Source organism: Peromyscus maniculatus, chromosome 2, assembly GCF_049852395.1.
Source record: "Peromyscus maniculatus bairdii isolate BWxNUB_F1_BW_parent chromosome 2, HU_Pman_BW_mat_3.1, whole genome shotgun sequence".
Lineage (NCBI taxonomy): Eukaryota > Metazoa > Chordata > Mammalia > Rodentia > Cricetidae > Peromyscus > Peromyscus maniculatus.
In genome coordinates this window covers 60,610,142-60,630,576 of record NC_134853.1, presented here as the reverse complement: position 1 = coordinate 60,630,576, position 20,435 = coordinate 60,610,142, and the positions used below count along the sequence as shown (strand labels likewise).

Below are 20,435 nucleotides of genomic sequence, written 5' to 3'. Positions count from 1 at the left end.
CCAGTGAAAAGAAGCACCTGTATATACTATCGTGTGAGTGAAGGTGTTTTTCCCTTTTATCATACACATACATATCATACACATGATAAAGTTTAGAAACTAGGCACAATAAGAGATTAAAAGTAACTAATAATGAAGTAGAACTATTGCACCTATGCTGTAATAGAAGTTCTGTGAATGTAATCTCTCCAAGTAGTTTACTGTACTTTAACCCTTGCTAAGTAAGACAAGACTCGCCTGAATGCAGGCACCCCAGCCCTTGGACACCTGATCTGATAACCAAGAGGACAGAGAAGTAACTAGTGGCAGACAGCGTGGATAGCAGTAATATGCTGAACAAAGGTGAATCTCAGCCTTGGAGCAGACAGCACACAATTTCATCACACTGCACAGCACGATGTGCCATTTAAAACCTACAAGCTATGTTCTTCTGGGAATTTTCATTCACTGTTTTTGGTCTAAAGTTTACTACAGGTACTGAAACTTCAGAAAATAGTCTGTGCATCAGGAAGAACTAGTGTTGTCTGTGTGAGGCACTACCAACTAGCTCTTCACTGACCGTTGGCACTGTGGGAAAACTCTGAATCCGTTGGGAAGTGCCTCGAGGTGGCTGTGCTCTCGTTTCATCCCACAGACGGCACTACAGGCTGTACTATAAGCAAGCATTTCAGGTTCCGGGAGAGGAATGTCAATATAACTAAGAAGTTGGTAAAATAGTCTGCTTGGCTATGTTGGCCGTCCAATATTTGCTTTTAGAGAATGATTAAATGAATAGGATTTTATCTTTCGAGCCTGCCCATGTGAACTGAATAGTTCCAAAGTGTTAGGTTAGTCTGCCTGAGAAACCGTGAGAGATGATGGATGGTGCGTTGTGTCAGGAATGTGTGAGTCTTGACTGAAATTGAAAATTTGTAAATGACAAACGCTCGTCTTCCCAAGTAGTCCCCTGCCTTCACAGAGGCCTTGGTTAGCTCCTGTTCGGCTAGTAAGGCTGGTTTATGACTCTGCTTCTCTTTACTGGGAGAAGTAAAGCATTGTTACAAGAAGTGAGAGCCTTATGGTGGTATAATTCTGCCTCACAGTAGCAGTAGGCAAATGGACATCCTAAAAGCAGCCTGCAAAGAAGTAGCTGGGTTTTTTGTTTGTTTGTTTTTGTTTTGTTTTGTTTTGTTTTGGACAGGTTTAAAGAAAAAAAAAAGGCTCAAATGTGCCTGTCTGCTAACAGTGTTAACATGCTTATTAACATAAATATGAGGTTATTGCTCTTAGAAGTATTGGTTAGCCCTTGTGAACCCTGAGTTTTGTTTATAAAGTGGCAAGCCACCACCTCACTCGGTTTGAATCCTGGCTTCCCTCAAAAGACTCTGTGGACTTTAAAATTTTTTTTAAATTTAAACTGAAAATTGTTGCCTTATATGCACATGGATTTTCACCAAAGCTAACTTCAAGTGTTAGTAAAATCATACCTACAGCTTCCCTAATTATACTTCTCCATAATACTTCATATTTTAGGTTATAGTAATTTCCCCTTTTTATGATTTCATTTACATTCCACTACAGTCCAAAAATAATTATATTCTTAAAAGAAACAGTTTCTGAGTTTTAGGCAGTATGCTGTTTTGAATGGCCTGATGATATCTTGCACCTCTGCTCTGTCCTGCCCAGGACATGGTTGACCTCTTTGTTCGTATGTCTGTGTCCATTGCATCCACACTGGACATACCACCTGCTTCCTAGTCACTCAGTAGACAGTTCAGTTATAAGGTCACTTGTACTTAACCCTTACTTTACTTAATAATAGCCTCATAGCACAGGGGATGATGATACTGTTGATTTGGATTTGCCTAAGAGAAGCCATGAAGTACCTCTTTTAAGGTGAAAGTTCTCACCATAAATGGGGGAGGGGGCTATGCTAATATTACTGAAAACCATGGTAAGGCTACATCTTCTGTGAAATTATGAAGAAGGGATAAAAGTTCTGCTGGTCTTGCTGTTGAATTCATTTTACAAAATGATAACCACAATGCGTGATAAATATTTAATATCTTTTAAAAAGTTGCATTTGTGGGTGGAAGACAATCAGGAAACCATGTTCTGATCAGTTGTTGAGAGCATGTTGTACCTAAAGCATTAGTCTTGTTCAAAGATTTCAGCCAAAGTTCTGAAGGAGCTGGAGAGATGGCTCAGTGGTTAAGACCACTTACTCTTGCACAGGACCCAGGTACCTCCACAGGCACCAGGCAAGCACATGCAGGCAAAACATAAAGTTAAAATCAGTATACATAATAATTAATAGTAATAATAAATATGTAAATACGAATAGATATGCATCATGAGTAAATAAACACGAATAAAATAAGTAAGTTGTAAAGTTCTCTGGAAGTGAGGGACACTAAGCCCCTCACAAGGCAGCTGCATGGATGCAAGGATGTGCATGAATAGAGAAACAAGTTAACAGAGAAGCTGCAAGTCGAGTTGCTGAAGGCTTTGCATGCATGTTTGATGTGTAGAAATGCTGAAGGCTACTGGGAAGTTTTCACAAATGAGGAATTAGAAGAACGTGTTTACTAATCTACAGAAAAAGGGGAAGAAGAAACTGAAACAGCCTGCGATGTAGACATAGAACTGTGATGAGGATGATGTGTATAAAATTGTGAAGGTCTTAAAAGACAGCCATGGACTACAGACCTCCGGTGGAGCTCAGCATAAAGTCATCCAAAGGATTATAAAACTGCTGCAGCAACAAATGGATGAGTTAAAAGAGACACCAACTTCTGAATACGATGTTTTTCCAAGAGAACTGGGCAGAAGACCTTTCAGCTGTGGAAGCCTCTGAACCATTTCCTCCTCCTGACATCTAACTGCTGGGTTGTCATAGTGATCCAGGATCACCATCTCCTGACACACCAGAAGGTCAGCAGTAACCTAAAGGCCTGTGCCATTCATCTCTCTTCACTGCAGCACATCTCAGCATCTCATCATGTAGTGTGTACCAACGCCTGTTATCGTCGGAAGAGGAGGGAGTCGAATAGACATTTCAGGAAGAGACCACATTCATATGGTTCATTATTATTCTGGTGCATTATTAATAGTTACATTTTGTTATTAATAATCTCTTTGTGTCTAATTTGTAAATTACCCCTTACAAGAAATGAAATGTAAAGAAAAAGACAGCACATACATATATACTCTACAATTTAGATATTCAGTGGAGTGGCTTACACTTCATCCCCTGAGGGTGAGAGGCAAGTACTATTTTGTGGCAGGCTGCACTTGAAGCTAAACAACCCAACATGGTCCTTAGTCCTTTCTTTTCTTTATAATTAGACCAGGAATAAGGCTAAATAAAATTAATGGCTCATAATAGTTTAATTTTCACAATCAGGTTAAAAGTTTTCCCATAATTCTTTAGGATTATGCTCTGGGGCTCAATACTGCTTTAAGAAGTGCTTTTCTTTCCAGTATAATGATGGGATGTTTGGATTGTGCTGTTGTATTTAGAATTACTCACCTTTTTAAAGAAGATAGATTTAATTAGCATATAAATATTGAGAGTGGGCAGGAGATGGAGACAGTTTTCAGGGCAAAGGTTTATGACCCAGTATCAGATAGCGCTTGGTTCACTAGAGGGTCCTTTAGAGCAATGGTTCTCATCCATCCTAATGCTGCTACCCTTTAACACAGTTCCTCATGTTGTGGGGACCCCCAACCATAAAATTATTTTCATTGCTACTTAATAGCTGTAATTTTGCTACAGTTATGGATCGTAATATAAATGTCTAATATGCTGGATGTGCGACCCCCAAGGGGTTGCAGCCCATAGGCTGAAAACTGCTTCTTTATGTAGATAAAAGTATTTCTGGACTAATGAAAAGTATAATGAAGGTCTTTAAAATTTTTAAAGCTTCATCTCTGAAAATTTCAGTGCTAGTAATGCTACAAAAGTTCTACTCATTCTGCTATAGTATATAGATTTTGCATGTTCTATGGGACATACTTAAACATGAAATGTTTTCTTCCTTTGGTGCTGGGGATGGGATCCAGGGGCTTTCACATGCTAATAAGTAAGGGCTCTACCACTGAGATGTGTACCCAACTCTGAAACATTCTTTTACAAGGTCATATTTCAGTGTCAGTGAGGAAAGAAATGCCTTTGGATAGAGGCAATGCCCCATGGAATGTCGTCTTCTGAATATATACTGGTAGTCATATTTTCAAGGAAATTTTTTTCTATGCATATTATTCTCATTTGGGCTTACCCTAGAATTATTTACCTTTTAAAACAAACAAGAAGAAAGAATGGAAATGTTTGCAATATAATTTTATGGTTGTGTGTTCATCTAATTTGTCATGTTGGCCTCCAATTTGCTGCTGTTCATGAGGACAGTAGCACCATTACAGTTTCAATTCAGATTACATTTTCTGTTCCCTCACTGAAAACTGACTGTTCCAATTGTATCCAAAATATTCAATATTTTAAACAAGCTGTACATATGTTGTCTCTTCAGACTGTCAAATTGACATTAAAAAGTAAATCATATCTAAGTAATTTCTGAAATTAAAAATGCACATGTAAAATTTCTGAGTAAACTAGTCCTTAGAGTTAAGTGTTTTGCCAAGTTCTGCGTGCCTAATCATAATATGATAAAAACACTCACTCAGCATTCTAAATATAGACGGTACGCCTTTGCATGAGACTCTACACTCTCTTGACAAGATGCAGATAAGAGAGAGAGGAAGAGAGGAGAGGATTAGCCATGTCCTTCACCATACGGATCTTAGGGACTGAATACAGGTCATTCATTGAGCATGGTGGCAGGAGCCTTTACTTTCGAACGGTCTTGCCAGCCCAGTAGATAAACATTTTTAAATAAAATTACTTACATGGGCATCAGTTTGTTACAGATCAAATGTTCATTCCCAAAGTAATCATACAGTCAAAGAAATAGGTTTACCAGAGTTCACCCGTTAGCTTCCTCCAGTACTGCTACCTTGTATAGATCCTACCATTTTGTTATGTTTTTTCTACTTTAAATCTTTGATTACATGTCTTCCTTTAATTAGAGTATTTGTAAGAATGATTGATTTTTATACAGATAGTATGTAGAGTTTCTTCTTCCAGAGCAATGTGTTTGAATGAATGAAGATCCGTATGTGGAACCCTGGCTCCTGCTTGGCTGTGAGCTTGTTGGCCCTTGTGTTTTCTGTGTTCTGAGTAACTGAAACTCTTCATTTTAGCAACTTAGTATAAGCCCTTCATGTTGCTCTACTGCCTTCTGAACCAGCATCTTTGTTTAGCGTGTCTCCCTGTTCAATGTTGTTTTTAATCAGCGGTATTGGGCTGCATACCTTAGCAGCCAGAGTTCACTGTGACAGACCTGTTTGCTGTGGTTTTGATCTTACATCTTTTTAGCTGTTGTATGGTATTTCTGCTATCAGGCTTTTTCACTACTTTTCTAAGAACAGTATAATGAAAACACAAACTAGGAGACCTAAAACAGCGGCAATTTGTTCTCTCACAGTTCTGTGAACTCTAAGCTCAATGCCAGTGTCAAGTGATTGTCAGGAACATGGTCCTCTGAAGGCTCCAGGGAAACCTCCATCTTTGTCGTTCCCACATCTGGTGGTGACCAGTAATTCATGGTACTCTTGCCTTCCAGGTTCAGCATTCCAGTTCCTGGCCCTTTGTCTTCTTGCAGCTGGCTTGCTTTGCTTTTGTGGGTCCCCCTCCCTCTCCTTCTCCATTCCTGCTCCGGCTCTCCCTCTCCTTCTCTCTCTCCTCTTAAGCACAGCACTCATCAGATTAGAACCCATTCTGCTCTAGTATGGACCACCTTGGTCTAACTGTACCTATTTGCAAGTAAGGTTCCATTCGCTTATACAGAGTTCTCCCCTGGCTCTTTTGTTCTTTAGTTGAAATGGTTTAGGGACCAGGTATCTAGTCATTGTATGCAGGCTTTGTATCTGGAGATAATGAAGGCTTATTCTTGTTCATATTAGTATGTGACATTTTTCTAAGTCAGTTGGGGTTTGGATGGATACCTTTAAATGGCTAAACCTAATCACTGTTTTTGTATGTCCCTGTTTAGCTTTTGCGAGCATTTGGATGATGTGAGAGTTGGGATGCAGGGATGTCGACTATCTGCCCACCGCCATCTCCTGCTGTAGCCAAGACAGAGATTGCTTTAAGTGGTGAATCACCGTTGTTGGCAGCTACCTTTGCTTACTGGGATAATATTCTCGGTCCTAGAGTAAGGCACATTTGGGCTCCAAAGACAGAACAGGTACTTCTCAGTGATGGAGAAATAACTTTTCTTGCCAACCACACTCTAAATGGAGAAATTCTTCGAAATGCAGAGAGTGGAGCTATAGATGTAAAGTTCTTTGTCTTGTCTGAAAAAGGAGTAATTATCGTTTCATTGATCTTCGACGGAAACTGGAATGGAGATCGGAGCACTTACGGACTATCAATTATACTTCCGCAGACAGAACTTGGTTTCTACCTCCCACTTCATAGGGTGTGTGTTGACAGATTAACACACATCATTCGCAAAGGAAGGATATGGATGCATAAGGTAAGGGGCTTTCTAGCAAGCTCGTGGTACCCTGGTCGTTGAAAGTTTTTTTTCTGCTACATTTACATTTAAGTTTAGGGAATTATACACAGTTAGAACCAGACAGAAGATATTATTGTTGTGTCTCCTGGACACAGAGAGAGCTGGTCTCCTGACCGTGGTCTTCATGGTAATACTGGAAGGGGAGACAGTGGCCCTCCATTGCAAGTGAAAAGTTAAGGCTCAGCGGTATTAACATTTCGTCTGAATTTGTTCGGGAAGCTTTGACTCTAAATCCCTTTTGTTTTCCTTTTCTCGTGTGACTTTGTCTTTTCCTTATAACTGTGGGAAAGTATAAAAATTCACAGATTTTTAGAAGCTGTCAGCCACACAGCCCTTTGTGGCAAAGCTGCTTTCCTAAGTTTGCCAGATTTGTAAAATGGGCACATAGACAAAATGGATTCCAGGGAATTATTTCTTTCAATTTGCAGATTTAGCTATAGGAAATTTTGTTTTCTCCTGATACTTACATTGCTGTGTATTTTTGGCATATCTAAAGAACAAACTCAATTCTCCGTCCTATTTTCTGGTTTAATACCATCCTGAAAGTCCATTAAAGCATGACTAGTTTTATAAGGCGTCTAACCTACTATAAGGGGAAATAGCATTTTTCAAGACTAGTTTTCTCTGTTACACCTGTTGCAGACCCAAATCCTTATTTGTGGCAGACTTAATGAAAATGATTCAGATTAAAAAAGCGTAGCTGCAGGTAGTAGCACAGGCAAGTAATCACAGAGCTCAAGACTCAGGCAGGAGGACTTGAGTTCGGGGCCAGCCTGCTCTACCTAGTGAGATCCAGTCCCAGAAATAAGCAAAACTAAAACAACCGTTGCTCTGTTCCTCATTTGCGAGTCACTCTCGTTTGAGTTGAGTACGGTGTAATTATTTTCTTTTGAAGCTGCAGGTGTTATGTGGACTCTTTTCTGCCAAATGATCTCATCTTCTTACTGTAGAATAAAGGATGCTTTGATTATATTTTATTTTGTGTGTGAGAGCGTGAACTTGTCGGGATAGTTTCTTGTCTCCCTCCTTTTCCCCCACCTGCAATAGAAACGATTTGCTTGTGAAATACACGTGACAACGTATCTACATTGAAAAATAAACAAGCATCAAAATGGATTTGTTAAAGCAAATTTTCTTTTTCTTAGGAAAGACAAGAAAGTGTCCAGAAAATTGTCCTGGAAGGCACAGAGAGAATGGAAGATCAGGTAGAGTGCTCATCCCATGCTGCCTGATTTTCCCCATTGCCTGTGCCTGTACAGCTGGTGCTACTTCTGTTAAGGGCTTGAAGATGTGGTAATTTGACAGAGGAGCCTGAAAACGAATAATTCTTGTGAAGCTGTATAGAATCAACTGAATAAAAAATTCTGCAGCCTAAATCTGAAGACTTGAGTAAAAAAAAAAAAAAGATAATTACATCTACAAATTAATATTTGACCACCCTTTTTCAATCTCTCAGAATAAGTTTGGGATCATGTACTCAGAGTAAAAGTAAGAAATTACATGTGATTTATTTACTTATTGAAAATATATTTTATAATATATTCTGATTATGGTTTCCCCTCCCTCAGCTCCTTCCAGAACCTCCTCCACTTCCTGACCCACCCAAATCTATATCCGTTCTTTCTCTCTCATTAGGATATAAACAGGCCTCTAAAAAAAAAATAATAATAATAATAATAATAATAATAATAAAGTAACATTAGATAAAAAACAAACCAGAATAGGACAAGAGAAATAAACAGAAGAAAAAGGAACAAAAGAAAAAGCTCAAGAAACACATATAGACACAGACACACACAGTTGCACACACAGAAATCCCATTAACAACACAAAACTGGAAGCCATAGCATGTACATAAGAGAACAACACAAAGCCCTGTCATAGCATTATGAGTAAAGAACTTCCAGAAATGCCACTGACTTTGTTTTGGGTTGACCATCTAGTGCTGGGCGTGGGGCCTGGCTTTCAGAGCAGTTTGTATACCCAGTGAAACTTTTGAAGAAAATTAATTTTTCATTTGTGGGCAGTTACCAATTGGACGTAGTTTCTGGGTTAGGGATGTGGGTTTACATCCACTTTCTGTCAGCACTGGGACCCCATCAGGTCCAGGCTGTGCAAACCCTGTGCACATGCAAGTTTTAAAAGGTAGCTACCTCGGGGTTCAGACCCAGCTGTAGACAGTTCTCTTTAAAGGTTTATGTTGTAGTTTTCAAACTCAGACTATTTATATGTATTCCATGGTAGAGTTATTTTATTGTTGTTTTATTGTTGAAATTTGCTGGTAATATCCTTTATCTTCCTACCATCCAGGCTTCTAGTAACACTGATTCTAGGGAATACTGCTGTGTTTACCCTGTGGTTCTGACTGACCTTAGGGAATGACAGTGGAGTCTTAAAAACATGATTGTCATGAAATGGCTCCCACCTTATCCATGTGGGGCAGACAAGTTCCTCTGAAGGGGCATCAGTGGAGGCGAGTCCCCATCGGGAAAGGGCTACCTCTCCTTATTCCTCTGGCATGCCACCCACTTTCGCTGTTTCTCCTTGTAAACCTCCCATCTTTAAACATGGCTGTGTGGCCTTTTCTCTTATTTTCCTTAGCATGGCTGAAACAGAATGGTACTTGAACAAACTAATTGTTTTAAATATTTCTGAGGTTTGAGAGTATGGTGTAGAATATTTGCCTGTCCTCTGTGGCATGGACCTCAGTTTGATCCCTCGTGTCTTTGTTAGGATTTTTGTTGCTGTGAAAAGACACCATGACCATGGCAACTCTTATAAAGGAAAACATTTCATTGGGGCTGGCTTACAGTTCAGAAGTTTAGTCGATTATCACCTTGGGTGGCCTGCAGGCAAAGAGTTGTATATCTTTTTTGTTTGTTTGGTTGGTTGGTTTTGGTTTTGGTTTTTCCAGACAGGGTTTCTCTGTGTAGCTCTGGCTGTCCTGGAACTCACTCTGTAGATCACGCTGGCCTCGAACTCAGAGATCCACCTGCCTCTGCCTTCTGAATGATGGAATTAAAGATGTGTGACACTACCATGCACTATTGGTGAAATTATTAAGGCCACTCCACGTAGTTAAAAGGGAGGTTTATTTTGTTGGGTAACTTTCAAGTGAATGGATAGTTTACAGAGTCTGGGAAAGGTGTAGCGCAGTCCGGCGGTGTTCTCTGGAGAACTCTGCTTGGTCTACCTCCAGCATCCAGGGTCCAGGAACTAAGAGAGCCCGTGCATCTGGAACCCAGCGTCCTTTCTCAGCCCCACCTTGTAGGCGTGACAGTTACCGAAGCCTCAATGGGGGTTGGAGCTTCCAGGTCAAAGCTGGAATGGCTACCCACTACAATGCACCTTGATCTGCAGGCAGTAGGATACTGTGTGCCACCCTGGGTGTGGCTTAAGCATATATGAGACCTCAAAGCCCACCTCCACAGTGACACACTTCCTTTAACAAGACCACACCTACTCCAACAAGGCCACACCTCCTAATAGTGCCACTCCCTATGGGCCAAGCATTCAAACATAGTCTACTATGAGGGCCATTCCAATTCAAACCACCACACCTTGAAACACACACACACACACACACACACACACACACACACAGAGAGAGAGAGAGAGAGAAGTTCAAGTTACAGAAACACAGGGAGACAGTTTCTTCTGTGATTTTCCTGTAAGATTTTTTGCTGTGCTCCAGTGAGGCTGTTTGTTCACTCATGGTGATGATAAATGCCGGAGAGTCCACGGCTAAAGTGCCATGTATGCCTGAACCCAAGGGGAGATAAAACTCACCCTGTAGTGGGTAGCCATTCCAGCTTTGGAATTTGCCCCACGTGAGCGCCAGATATTGATGAAATTATTAAGGCCACTCCACGTAGTTAAAAGGAGATTTATTTAATGGCGTAACTTACAAATGAAGGAATAGGTAGGTTGAGGGTTCAGGGAAAGACGCAGCAGTAGTTCGGCGATGTTCTCTGGAGAACTCTCCTCAGTCCACCTCTAGCGTCCTGGTTCCCAGCCGCAAGAGAGCCTGCGTGGCAGTGGCACTTCCCAATCTCGGGTCTTCAGGCCCTCCCTTGGCCCCGCCTTGTGGGCGTGATTGTTACCAAAACCTCAGTGGGGGTTGGAACTTCCAGACCAAAGCTGGAATGGCTGCCCACTACACACCCTTTCTGCTTTATATTTGCACAGCTGACGTAATGTGCTTGCAACAGCTCCATTATGAGTCTCACTACTGCTTCAGGGTGGCACAGCACTCTGAAACAATTTCAGCCCTGGTTAGTTTGGGGTCCGTAATCTCTATCATCTGACAAAATCACCGAACAAGGAAGGAAGTGTAACATACATTGTTGAATACCATGTCTTAATTGTATTTGTAAATAGACACTTCAGCGATTACTCTAAAAAGCAGAAACAATGTATAGTTTATTCTGGAGATTACTGTAAGAGGAATTTTTTGAAATAAAACTTTCTATATCTGCATAGACATTTATAGATGAGGATAATTTTCCAAAGGAAATAAATACTTTCCATGATAAGGGGATTTGAAAATGGATTTTGTTTGTTTGTATGCAAGGATTAGCCCTAGAGACTCATACATGCCAGGCAGCTGTTCTGCCACTAGGTGGTCTATAATCCTCAGCCCTTAACTTGAGGTTCTAACTTTAAAATACATGTGAGGGGTTTAAATAATCATTTCACGAAACCTGAGTGAACGAAGAAAACCTACTGAAGTGAATAGAAGTGGTTACTTGTACACTGTGTTTAGCTGAGATGGAGGGACACTTGGCAGTGTCAGCACCCCATCTAGGTGACCATAAATGGACTGGAGAGATGGTAGTGAGTAAGTGGTGTCCCTCATGCGTCACACACTGCGATGACGCCACAAACTGGATGCCAGAAAACACAATCTTAAAGTGATGCTTCAGAGATGCCGCAGATGGTAGCACTATCTGGCAAGTTCTCCAGAGGAGATCCTCTGCCTTACTGACTCTTGCTCTGTGTGGTATCTTTAGTATGCATTTGAGTAGATTATGCCATTTGAATGTGGAGGTTGGATATTGAGAGGAGCCTTCCTGGTTCCTTTCCAAGGATTCAACATCTTTTCATGCTGGACTTTTCCCACTTTTTAAAAGGAAAATATAAAGGTGGCCTTCAACAAGAGATTTTGTGTCTTAGTTAAATTCCAAAGGAGATCCTTTCTAAGTGTGGCATTGTAGTTTAATTGTTGTATGTGATAGTAAACGATAAACCATACTTTCTGAAGGAAATTATTCCTAAAAGAATGAAAATAAATTTAAAGAGCATGAAAACACCTGACAGTTGTTTCTGGAGTGGTAGGCTTGTTTGGGAGTGTGTTGAGCAATTCCCTCTGTGGGTGTTTTACTCCTTGCATCCATTTGAAATGTTTTTACTGCCCGGCTTACCCACGCTGTGATTCCCTTCACTTTATTATGTTTGATACAGGGTCAGAGTATCATTCCCATGCTTACTGGGGAAGTCATTCCTGTGATGGAGCTGCTTGCGTCTATGAAGTCACACAGTGTCCCCGAAGAAATCGATGTAAGTGCTGTGGGGCACCTGTACCCTGTCCAGATTCCCTTCACTGATTCATGGGTGTGTGTGTGTGTGTGTGTGTGTGTGTGTGTGTGTGTGTGTGTGTGTTCTTGTTTTAATAGTGTAAATTGTGTTGTAATACTATCATATGAAGTATCAGCTTCAATCCAGTAAGCACACATAAAATGCTGAATTTTCTGACCAAACAGGTTTTTTTTGATCAATCATGTTCTGATAAAATTAAACTTAGTTTGTTTCACTATCTCTCCACTTTTGTGTTTCCTAGAAGAGGGGGAAATTCCAGGTATTTGTAGAAATAACTGGTATTAAATAAAGTGCTTTTGAAAAGAGCAGTGTGCTAATTAAGCTGTGAGTGGGTGCCACATTCTCCCATTTCTTTTTTCATTTTTTATGTGTTTGGGTTTTGCGTACATGTGTGTCTGTGTGCCATTTGCATACAGTGCCCTGGAGGCCAGAAGAGGGTGTCAGATTTCCAGAAATTGGAGTTAAAGACAGTTGTGAGCTGGGAATCGAATGTGTACTGGGAATCGAACTCAGGCCCCCTGGAAGAACAGCCAGTGCTCTTAAGCACTGAGCCCTCTCTCCAGTACCTCATTCCTCACTGACTTTGATCATGTGTTGATACTTCGATCACACATTTCCATGTGTAGCTGCCTTTAGACACTGTTCCTAATGCTGACTTGTCATTAAGCTTGGTCTCCTGATTCTGATAGCTTAGAGGTGGAAGTTGTAAAAATTGTTGTTTGACCTGCCTGGCCAACTTTCCCCTTTGTTCTTCTGAGGAGTACGTGCACAGCACCATGTTATAGGTATGCTTGATGCTCGTAACGAGAGTGCTGTGTCTCATGGACTCTGGACGTCAGCATACTTATTACTAAGAGTTCTCTCCACCCGGTTGTAAACAGACTGATGTTGTGTGTGTGTGTGTGTGCCTTTTAGATAGCCGATACCGTGCTCAATGACGATGACATTGGGGACAGCTGTCACGAAGGCTTTCTTCTCAAGTAAGAATTTTACTTCTTTCTCTGAATGCCTAGTAAAGCAGATAAAAGTCTTAATGCTCACCCATGACAAGATTTCATGGGGAAAATTAATGGACTGCCTACTTAGTCCAGTTATTTAGAGACAGCATTGCACATGTGAGCTGTTGCTCACGTGTGTACTGCTTTCACTCATCTGTAGTGACATCTCTGATGTTAGCCCTTCCACAGTCTAAAAAAGCTGAGTTTCCATAGAACCCAGAGAAGTCTGGTCTTTAGTTTGGTTCTGGTTTCTACTTGTAATTCTCATTAAAGATAAACCTTAGGAACCTATCAAGTTGAGTTGCATTGTAAATTTTTGTGAATTCTGTAGGTCTAGAAATAGAAATCATTCGTTTTTTGGACTGGTATTTTCCATCTAACTATGGAATTTAATACTTAAGAGCATGAGCTCTAAAACCAGACTGGTTACAACTGTCTGGGTTACAGCTGGGTCAGCTTGGTCAAGCTACCCCAAGCTGTACCTCCACTTTCTTATCTATAAAGTGTGAACAGTGATAGCAGCTGCTTTATAGGGTCATTGTGGGCACCGAGTGCAATGAATCATATAATCACTTAGGACAGTGCCAGGCACATCAGCTCCCTCAGTAGTCAATAGCTAATGTTTTCTAGTCATATTTCCTCTATGAGAGATGGTAAGTGGACTAGCCAGTACTTACTGAGCAGCTGTGTGTTCACCTGCAGTACTGAGTGTTCTGCGGGTGTACCCATCTCCTGTGGTGGTCTCCTTGTTGCACAAAGTGCAGACTGTCACCAGCTTTTGTTTTTTTGTTTTCTATTTTATTTTATTTTATTTTTTTGGTTTTTCGAGACAGGGTTTCTCTGTGTAGCTTTGCGCCTTTCCTGGATCTCGCTCTGTAGACCAGGCTGGCCTCGAACTCACAGAGATCCGCCTGACTCTGCCTCCCAAGTGCTGGGATTAAAGGCGTGTGCCACCACCGCCCGGCCCAGCTTTTGTTTTGAAAAAACGAGAAGTGAATAAGTGTTTTTTAAAAAGTATTTCCCTCTATGTCTGCATTCTCTTCCTTTAAGCCAGGTGTGAGCGTCCTCAACATAAAGGTCTGAACAGCTTGACTTGGAAGCACTTTAAAGTTTGCTAGTGTCAGCCATTCATATGTTGGTTTCAAATATGTCTTTAAAGAAATTACTATAAAGCAATTGCATTTTGTTAACTAACTGGGGTATCTTTTTCCTTAAAATGTATTTTAATTGTATGTGTGTGTGAATACCTGCATATATGTATAAGCACCACATGTGTCCCTGAGCCTGGTACCTGCGAAGGCCAGAAGAGGGCTTTGGATTTCTTGGAACTAGATGGTTGTGAGTCACCATTTGGGTGCTGGATCTTCTCTACAAGAGCAGCAAGTGCTCTTAGCCAGTGAGCCATCTCTCCAGCCCTGGGTTGTCTTAAGATTCAGATAGTCTGATGTCTGTGAAAGGCACCCGACAATGCAGTTTTACACAATAAACGATAACGTCATACTGATAGCTTTGGTGTTTGTCCGGTAAAGCTATGCAGTGTTGTTCGAAGCTCACGTCATTTTCTCTCGTTTGTGAAGTTGTAATCCTGCTAATGTTTTCATTAACCTGCAGCGCCATCAGCTCCCACCTGCAGACCTGTGGCTGTTCTGTCGTGGTGGGCAGCAGTGCAGAGAAAGTAAATAAGGTAATTCTCTTCATAGTTCAACTCAGATCTGACTTTCAGTACTACTGACGTGTCATGAGTTATCATTTAAATATTCGGTTGCAATTGAAATAGCCTAATGGTATATAAGGAGGCAATGTAATTTTACCAAATTACTCTGATACCTCCAGCAAAAATGACTAATAAAATGTGTGAGAATTCAATTTCTACTTTAATTTTGATAATTCATCACTCTCAGTTGTATCATAACTTGTTTTGAGAAAAAAAATGCTTTTTGTTTTTGCTTTGTTGTTGTTGTTTGAGACAGGGTCTCACTGTATAGTCTGGGCTGGCCTGCAGCTCACTATGTAGACCAGGCTAGTCTCAAACTCCCCACAGTCCACTTGCCTCCTCTGCCCACGCACTGAGATTAAAAGTGTGCACTACCTTGCCTGACTTTTCAATGAAATCTTTTTCTTCTATTTCCCAGTTGCTTTTCATGCCTGTATGACTTTACCTACTAAATAATTTGTTATTGAATATATGAGGTAATAGGAAACTATATTGGTGAATATAACATGAAGTACAGAGTGAATACATACAACTTTAAATTAAAACAAATAGTTGAGAGTAACAAAAAATAGATAATATAAAAGAGCAAGTTAAATAATTCATTTAGCTTCTGGAGGTGAGGTGCAAAATATGTGAGTTTATTACCATCTATATAATGGGGGAACACATAAACAATTAATGTTCTTATCGGAAGTTATAGAAGGATCAGCATTGAACTGAGAGATGTGAGCTTGAATGTAGGCATGTCTTAACACTACAAAACTACCTTTTTAGGGTAATCTTACAGGGTAGCTACCTAAAAGAGATACATGTGGGGAGAAAACTCAGATAAGAGATCAAATATTTCTTCAAGGTTAGTGCCAAAACTGCCAACAGCTATCTTTATAGTCACTCAAGAATCATAAATATATATTCATGTCATTTATAACAAACCTAATTTTTTTCAAATAGCTTTACATGGAAATGTGTTAGGATGGTTGTTTGCTTTACAGAGTTATTCACCATTTTTTTGCAAACCACCCTGTGTGCTTATATGAACTTTAATTTGCCAAATTTATATTTCTCATTTGGCCGTTTATGAGAGAATAATAAACCAGTCATTATATTTTAGCTAGGTATTTAGACTGTTATGTGTGACCCCAAAAGTAGCTTTCCACTTGAGACACTGGACGCCTTACATTCCATGGGGAGGCGGCTTGGTTGGCTTTATGAAGGGAGAGAGGCTCCATGGTTTGATCTTCATTTGTTAATTTTTTTTCATCTCTCATCTTCATTTAGGTTGAATAGCTTGTCTTTTATCTTTTCATTTGGAGAGACAAGTTGTCACTACTGTGGTTGAAAACCACTGTCTCGGAGCTGTCTCTGGATGTGGTCAGAGTTCCCCATAGTTGCACTACATGGCTGTTACTGTTCCCCAGTACAGCTCTCGGGCAGCTCTTCTTAGTGCCCGCCATTTCCAAACCCCACCGCATCCACTTGTTTGAAGGGAAATTTTGTAGTTTTTCCTGTGGAAGGTTTGGACAGTCCCTGTTGTTCATTGTAATGTGGTTTGTCTGTTTCTATCACACGGTGGTTCCCTTTAAACACATGGATTCTTCTCAGAGCTCTTTGCTTACTTGAAAAGCTGTAGTTCCTGGGTAGAAGTATGGTCAAGTATTGCATTAGGTTATTATTTCTCACTGAGATAAAGGCTCCATGGTCAAATAAATTTGATACAAGTAAATTTGGAAAAGAATGAATATTGCTCACTTAGAGAACAACAATATTTATTCAAATGTAGCAAGTTCTGACATACCATGCAGTTGATTTTCCAACTGCTTCCTCAACTTAACTGGCCACAAAATCTGTTTGTAAGCAGTATGTATTCTGACCCGTGTCCTGTTCAGGTAACCAGGGGAGACTCCTTACTTGGGGACTGTTTTAGTGATGGCAACAAAAATTTCTAAGTTTCTTTCATAAGCGAACAGCGGTCTTTCTATTTCACATTTCAATGCCAAATCTTTTCTTCTCTAGATAGTGAAAACGTTGTGCCTTTTTCTGACTCCAGCAGAGAGGAAATGCTCCAGGTTGTGTGAAGCAGAATCATCCTTTAAATATGAATCAGGACTCTTTGTACAAGGCCTGCTAAAGGTATACTTGCCGTTCAGTTTCATCTGTGAAGCCACAAGTAAAAATGAATTTTAAGAATAATTACTGAGAATCTTTGTAAAGTATATTGTTAGCATTTAATGTATCGTGTTTTAGTTGTCTGGGGACTGGTTTCTTTCAATAATTCTGAGCATGGAGTGTATGTCTTATGGATTTATAGCTAGTATCCTCCATGAAGCACCATGGGATAGTATTTATATTTCACTTGGATCCCTCTAGCTATGTGTCTAGCCTCAGTATTTTCTTTTTAAATACATGCGTGAATCAGACTGAACCTCTGAAATGGTAATTATGTTTCTTTTGCTTGCTGAGGAGATTTGGATATGTACCATACTTACTCATTTTTAAAAATTTAAAATATCTTTTAAAGCTTATGCAAAATGTCTGTTTCTAGTACTTACATTTTTAATTTTTTATATTAAATTTGGTTCATTTCCAAGAAGCAAAACATAAATATAAATTAATAATTTTTTCAATAATTAAGTAGAAATAACTATTTTTCCAGCAAGCTCTGGGTTTGAGTGAAAGACCTTACTTCAAAAAAGAATAAGGTGGAAAAACAATCAAGGAAAATTCCAGACATCAACCTTAGTTTTCCACATGCATGCATACATACAAACATACATGTGCCCATATGGACACATGTACACTCAACACACGTGAACACTCATATACACATGCGTGCATACCATGCTTACATTCATGTAGCGTGCATGCGCACGCACACACACAAAACCATAAAGAAATAGCTTTTCATGATCACTGTGTGGTTCTTTCATAGTTATTCTTAAGGATGTAGGCATAACAAAATGAAGAAAAACAAAATGAATATTGTTGCAGGAACCCTAAGTAAACTTACATATTCAAGGAACATTCCTTACTTCTGTAAAGCAAAGGCTATATTCAACAGACCTACAAGCAATATTATTCCAAATAAGGAAAAGCTGAAATTATTGTGTCCAAGATCAGGAACAAGGTAATGATGCCTACTTTCACTGCTTTTATTCAGGCCGGTGTTGTAAGTCTTTGCCAAAGCAGAAAAATATAGATTCCAGGCTGAGGCTGCACCTCAGTGGTAGAGTGCCTGCTTAACATGCTGGATGCCCTAGACTCCACCAAAATAATGCTATAAGTGATAAATTCAGTGAGAGTGCAGTGTGTACAACCTAAAAAACTCAACTTTTTTTTCGTTCCAGTAATGGAAATTTCTAAGAAAAAGAAATGAAGGAAGCAAACCCATTTTTCAGTAGTTACAAAATAAACACCCCTGTAGATAACTTTACCCAAGAAGTGAATGGTGTCTGCTACAAATGTTATAAAGCACCAATGAAAGAAGTAAAAATGGACACATGAAAGACAGACATCCAGCATTCGTGAATTAAAAGACTGCTGCTAAAACACCTATCCAATCTAGAACCTTCTGCAGAACAGAAATGTTCTTCACAGAATAGAAAGAAGCATCCCTGAGTTTGCTGCCATTTGGAACTGTGGTGTCCTCAAAGGCTCACATGTAATGTTGAACATATAATCTGAGCTGGTGCTACTGTTGAGAAGTGGTGAAAAGGTTAGGAATTGTGGCCTAGTTGAGAGACATTAAATCACTGAGGACATGCCCTTGAAGGGTATAGGAGGAACCTGGCCTGCACCCTCACCCCATCCATCCAGGCTCTGCTCTGTGTGCCTTGCCATGGTATTCCACCTGTCCATGGGCCCAAAGTAAGGCAAACTGTGACCATAGGCTGAAACGGTGAATCAGAAGAGCTATTTCCTCCTTAAAGCTGATTCCTCAGGTATTTTGACATATTAATGAAAATCTGATTAATACAGACACTGAGTAGGCAAAGCAATCTTATGCAAAAAGAAAAAAGCTGGTAGCATAGAAATACCTGACTTCGCATAGACACCAGTGAAACAGAATCAAAAACCCAGATTTACCTCCTCTCATTTGTGGTGACTGAATTCTGATGGTTATAGTAAGAATGTACATCAGAGAAAAGGGGGTCTCTTGCAGGAGTGGTTCTGAAAGAACTGTGGAGAAGAGTGACTTTTCTTACCAGATACAAATCCAGCTAGGTCAGGCACCGGAAACTGAGATTCTAAACACAAACTGTTAGAAGAAAAATTACAAGAAACACTTCAGGACACTGATCTGGGAAAAGGTTTGTTTTTCTTTCTTTCTTTTTTTTTTTTTTTTAATGTAACCCAAAAATCATAAGCAACAAACCAAAAATTGATAGATTATATCAAACTAAAAAGCTTTTGCACAACCAGGATAGCAATCAGGAGAGCCTATAGGATGAGAGAAAATACTTGTGAAGAGTTCATCAGACAGGTTAGTGTAAGTATCTCAACACAGAAAATGAACAAGTAGACTGAAGGAGTGAACATCTCCAAAGAAAATATGAAGCTAACTGATAAATATATGAAGTAGTGCTCAGCATTGCTTATATATAAGGTAAATTCAAAACAACTGTGAGATAGTACCCCATTTAGATGGATATTAGCAAACAACAACAACAACACAATAAACACTTTCAAGGATATGGGGATATGGGGAAAGGATACCTGTCATATCACTGATGGAATGTAAAGTATTCATTTGCCATTATGAAGAACAGTAAGATAATTTAAAAAAAAAAACTAGAAATGGTAGAGCACTTGCCCAGAACATACAAGGTTCAGTGCTATAATATTAATTATTTATTATAATAAATAATTAGACATATGATCCAGGTGTCTCACCATTGGATAAGTCCTGAAAGAAAATGAAATCATTATATGGATGAAACACACCTTTACTTACATGTTTATTGCAGCACTATTCACCATAGCTGGCATATAGGATCAATCTAAATGTCCATCCATGAATCAATGGATGAAATAATGGTACATATGTACAATGGGATGTTTATCACAAAAAGGAAAGTCTGTTGTTTGCTACAATATGGGTGACACAAGAGAACATTATGTTAAGTGAAATAAACCAGGTACAGAAAGATAAATGCTGCATGTTATCATTTATATGTAAAAGCTAAAACATTTATGTCATAGAAGTAGAAGTTAAAATAGAGATTACCAAAATGTCAAAAGGGTGCTGGGGAGAGGCTAGAGAGAGACAGGATGATTATTAGGCTTAGAGTTGCAGTTGCATTAAAAGAATAACTTATAATGTTCTCTAGTAGTGTAGAATAATTATGACAGTCTTGTATTTTTCTATTTAGTATATAGGAAAGAGGGAGTGTAAGGAGAAAGAGAAATGTGTAGGACAGAAGTTGATATGGAGTGTCTAACTCTATCACTCTCCACTGTGTTTTTCAGGCAGGGTCTCTCACTGAACCTGGGCTGACTTTGACTATACTA

The 20,435-nt window shown here is 39.6% G+C and overlaps 1 protein-coding gene across 1 annotated transcript in view; it reads left to right on the top strand.

Annotated features, from left to right (window-relative positions):
- C9orf72 (C9orf72-SMCR8 complex subunit) overlaps nt 1–20,435 on the top strand; it is a 32,229-nt gene that overhangs the window by 1,164 nt on the left and 10,630 nt on the right. Inside the window, exons 2-7 of the mRNA XM_006975320.4 lie at nt 6,090–6,575; nt 7,763–7,822; nt 12,081–12,176; nt 13,131–13,195; nt 14,825–14,897; nt 16,941–17,057. Coding sequence (XP_006975382.1) covers nt 6,132–6,575; nt 7,763–7,822; nt 12,081–12,176; nt 13,131–13,195; nt 14,825–14,897; nt 16,941–17,057 — 855 coding nt within the window. The 5' untranslated portion in view covers nt 6,090–6,131. The remainder of the gene's footprint in view (nt 1–6,089; nt 6,576–7,762; nt 7,823–12,080; nt 12,177–13,130; nt 13,196–14,824; nt 14,898–16,940; nt 17,058–20,435) is intronic.